Below are 4,416 nucleotides of genomic sequence, written 5' to 3'. Positions count from 1 at the left end.
CTCCACACCGACCTCCATCACACACACACACATTCACACACACCCCTCCATTACACACACACACACGCACGCACACACACCCCGCTATCACACACAGACACCCCGCTATCACACACACAGCTATCTCACACACACACACACCTCAATCTCTCTGACACACACACCCCTCCATCTCACACACACAGACACACACACACACCCCTCCATCACACACACTCAGGACCAGGCGCCAGGGCACTAAGGACAGACGCTGGGGGACGTGATGACACCTCCCTCTTTCTTACACAGACGGGATCTCGCAAAAAGCTCTTCTCCCCGGAGAGGTGCCCTGGAGACGGTGGGTCCTGGGGAAGTGACATCACGGGCTGGGCCATCGCCACACTCTGCACCTCCCTCATTCATTGGGGCGCCCTCAAAGTTCCCCCACTGTGTCCAGGGCCTGCCTCCCCTTCGTCACAGGGGCCACTGTGCCCACAGCCTCCCCTTAACCCACCCTGGCTGAGCTGATCTCAGAGTCAGGATCCTCACGGCTGGAGTGCTGGCCACTCAGCCCTTCCTGCTGCTGTTCTGAGCCCAGATCTGCACTCAGGGCTCCAGCCTCCCCATCCCGGGTCTCCTCCTCCAGGGCGAGGACACAAGCCTTTCCATCCCCCGAGTGGGACCAAACCCACGTAGAGCAGCTCAGAGCAGGCCCGGGGATGGGGGCTCTTTCAAGAGCCAAGGTTTCAGTCCTATTGTGGTGTTGTGGTTGCTGGTTACCCAAATCATAGACACAAACTCTTTCAAGTCCCCTCTTTGATGGGTGAGTTTAGCGAATCGGGGTGAGGCGGAGAGACTCAGAGTTTGCCCCCCAGGAGGGACCAGGAGGAAGCATCTCCCGGAATCCACAGTGACCTGTGAGCAGGGACCCAGCCCAGGCCAGAGAGGACACCCTGCTGAGTGCCCATCACACACAGAGACCCACTCAGCCAGACCTAGGAGTTGGTGGGGGCGGGGCTCACACAGCAGGCGCTGCCCACAGTGCAGACCCTGGGGAGACCCACAGCGCCCCTTATAATCCCCACAGCCTCCATCTCTTGGTGGAAGTGGTGCTGGGCCGGGGCTGATGCCGGCTCACGGTCAGCCCCGGAACATACAGAGCCATGCCCTGTGCTGTGAGCACAGGCAGTGATAGACGCTGAGTGTCCAGCTTCTCAGGGAGCAACACTTTCCAAAAGTAAATATACATACATACGTACATACATACATGTATACGTACATTTATAAATCTACCAATATGCTCATCAATAAAATTCATAGACATTTAATATGGCATTTTAAAATATTAAAACTATGTCAGATTGATTGATTGAAGACCAACATTAAAAAGCCTGGAAGTCTGGGAAAAGACTTTCAGAGAGCAGGAGCTGTCTGGGACAGTATCAGACTTGCAGGCTTTCAAAGCTTCTTTTCCATGATTAGCTTCAGTGCGATGACTGGGAGCACATGGTGTATAATCAGATCAGCACGTGTTCTGTGGATCAAACTATTGCACACATGTAAAGAAATGTTTAGGGATTACTTTATTCTGCATCATCAAGTTAACGAAATTGAGTATGTCTCTTAAAACTCTTAGAACAGGAAGGGTCGTGCTGGCTGTGCTGGGGTCTCTGAGTCTCAATGTTGTTGATAAAATGGGCACCTGAGCCCCCCATTATGGGCTGAGGGGTCCTCTTGGAGACCTGGACACACCCGGGGAGAGACTGCAGGAGGCACGGGGCCATGTACCACGGGACAGGAGATGGATCTGCAGCCTCCTTCCCCACAGGGGTGCTGACCACTTCCGCCCTCTCCTGCCTCTCCTGCCTCTAAAGGCTGACCCTCCGAGCACATGGGCAGGTTTTAATACCACTTCCCCATGGGGTCCCATCACTGTGCAGCTGTAACTACCACTCCCCTGGTACAGCAAGCAGTGATAGTCAGCCTCGTCCTCGGGCTGGGCCCCCGTGATGGTGAGGGTGGCTTTGTTCCCAGAGATGGAGGCAGAGAAGCGATCAGGGACCCCAGAGGCGTGGGTGTTTGTGTTGTAGATAACATTTCTGGGAGCCTGGCCTGGGGTCTGCTGGTACCAGCTGGGTTCGTTGTAAGTAGTGACTGACCCAGAGCTCAGTCCACAGGTGAGGGTGACCATCGCTCCTGGAGACACCGACAGTGACGGTTCCTGGATCACAGTCTGAGCTTCTACCCCTAAGAGAGACAGAAGAGAGAAAGCGGTTGTTATGGAGATGAAGTGCTCTGAGACTCTGCTTGGAGGTGCCCCAAGGCTGCAGAGTCCCGGCCCCTGACCTGAGCCATAAGCGAGCAGCCCGAGCAGAAGCAGCATCCAGGCCATGGTGGGGACCCTCGCAGGACGCAACCTCCTGAGCCTCCTGGGCTGGAGGTGGGGTTCTGGGCCTTTTGATGCCTCCACCCCGTCAGGAGGAGGAGGCGCCTCATGCAAATCACTTCCTCCTCTCCCTGCCCAGGTCACCTGAGGTCCCTGGGGTGGGGGGACTTGAAGGAGATAGATGCTGGACCTCACGCAGAGCAGGGACAGCATGGGGAGCAGCCACTGAGAGATGGGGTGACATCTTTCAGCAAAAGTGCCCCCGTGACCTGGTGACCTCGGCCCTCTATCTCCTCCCCGGAGTGTCTGAGCCTGAAGGAGGAGTTTGCAAGTCTGTCTCTCTTGCCGCAATAATCCAGCCTTTCCCACACCTGAGCCCGTCTTTAGAATACTCTCTGTCTTCTCAGGGAACCCTGAGTCCCGTCTGTGCGGTGCTGTCCCTCCTCCTCCTCCAGCCCTGAGCCGAGCAGGAAATCCCGGAGCCTGTGTCTGCTGTGAAGGGTGAGCGGTCGCCCTGGAACACAGTCTTGTAAAGTGTCTCTAGTCCCGGCGGTGGGGGGACCAGGGCAGGGGTGGTGACATGCAGAGCCAACGGCCAGGCTTGGGGTGACAGCCTCCTGTGCTGTAAAAAGATATGACAGTGTGGATGAGCTTCAGGAGAACTGTAGATTTTAGGGGCAAAAGATCACCATCTCGTCATGCCATGATGATAGCTGGCAAGTTCAGTCACAACAAAGTTGGAACACATGTCTCATCATCAGAAATAGAAAAACCCCGTGTATGAAGAGGTAGGTGTGGTGAGCATCATGGACCTTGTAAAACTCCCTTCCCTGTGGTTCTGGGTGGAGCCGATGGACGCGGGACGCAGGAGGGGTGTGGGGGCAACGAGGAGGAGAAGGGGCTCAGACACCTCAAGTTAACGTGTGTGGAAGAGACAGGAAAGTCTTGTTCACTTCTTGTTTCTTTGACATAAAAATGTAGATACTATTCTTATTTTGTATTCATGTTAGATTTGCTGCTAAAGTAGCTGTTTAATAAAATCCACATGATTTTTGTCAGAGGTGTTTGAGAACCTCAACTCATAGAGGTGAAAAATATGTGTTCCTACTGAATTCTTTTCTTATTATAGGAACATATTGATGACAGGTGGCGGAGCTTGTAATTCCATATATTTCATGTCACAAGTGTTAATATAAGTATTAATAAAACGGGAAGGAACGAGTAAGGGAGCCACAAAAACTGACACAATATCAGTTTCCATGGTTCACTTCAAAATGTTGAAATTGCCAAATAACACAACAGGGAACGTTTTTAAATGACACAGATGGTGACAGAGGGTCCTTGCCTGCATCCCTCTTCCACTGGGAACACCCGGGCATTCTGTGCGCAATGGCGCAGCCTCTGCAGGGGTCTCTCATCCCCTGTCCAGGTATCCCTGGAGGCCGAGTTTCCTGAAGGAAGTTCATTTTTGTTGTATGACTGTCCCTCTGTCCTTGGTTGGATGTCAGGTCTGGGCACTGACCCCACGACAGAGCAGCAGAAACTGAGAGGCACGCCTGGGGCTCTGAGCTGAGAGCTGCCGTGTCCCCTGGGAGCCCAGGTGCAGGACGTCACCCTCCAGTGAGGACCCTGCTGCCCACGTGGGCAAGAGCCAACACAGGAGGTGCCAGCCTGCCTGGCCAGGACCCTGGGCTCTCAGGACCAGGCCCACAGCGCCCCCTGCTGGACTCAGACCTCCTCCTTCCGCGCTTCACACCACAGCCTCCTGGAAGGGCTTTCTTACACTTGCAGCTGGGTCTTCCTGATGTCACCGCCCAGGGCAGTAGAATGAGTCGCCTTCGTCTAGTTTGGGCCTGGTCATTGATTTTTCCAGGTACCTAATGAGAGATCCAACCAGTCCATAGTATGCTGATAAACTAATGAATTTCAGGATTCCCTGATGTCTGAGTTTGCTCTGCTTAGCTCGTGGGTTCACTACCAGAACACAACCACCCAAACCTGAGTTTCCAGGGTTCAAACTCCCAGCATGCCCGTGGGTGGTGCCTGGTCAG

General features: G+C 54.1%; 1 gene segment (V, D, J or C); it reads right to left on the bottom strand.

The window, feature by feature from the left end:
• Window positions 1–1,476: 1,476 nt before the first annotated feature.
• Window positions 1,477–2,406, bottom strand: LOC105001883. The segment is given in 2 exon segments: window positions 1,477–2,226; window positions 2,326–2,406. Coding segments are annotated over 2 exon segments (579 nt in total).
• Window positions 2,407–4,416: the final 2,010 nt, after the last annotated feature.

This window comes from Bison bison, unplaced genomic scaffold (assembly GCF_000754665.1).
Source record: "Bison bison bison isolate TAMUID 2011002044 unplaced genomic scaffold, Bison_UMD1.0 scf7180017855225, whole genome shotgun sequence".
In the NCBI taxonomy this organism is placed as follows: domain Eukaryota; kingdom Metazoa; phylum Chordata; class Mammalia; order Artiodactyla; family Bovidae; genus Bison; species Bison bison.
This window is presented reverse-complemented; position numbering and strand designations above follow the sequence as displayed.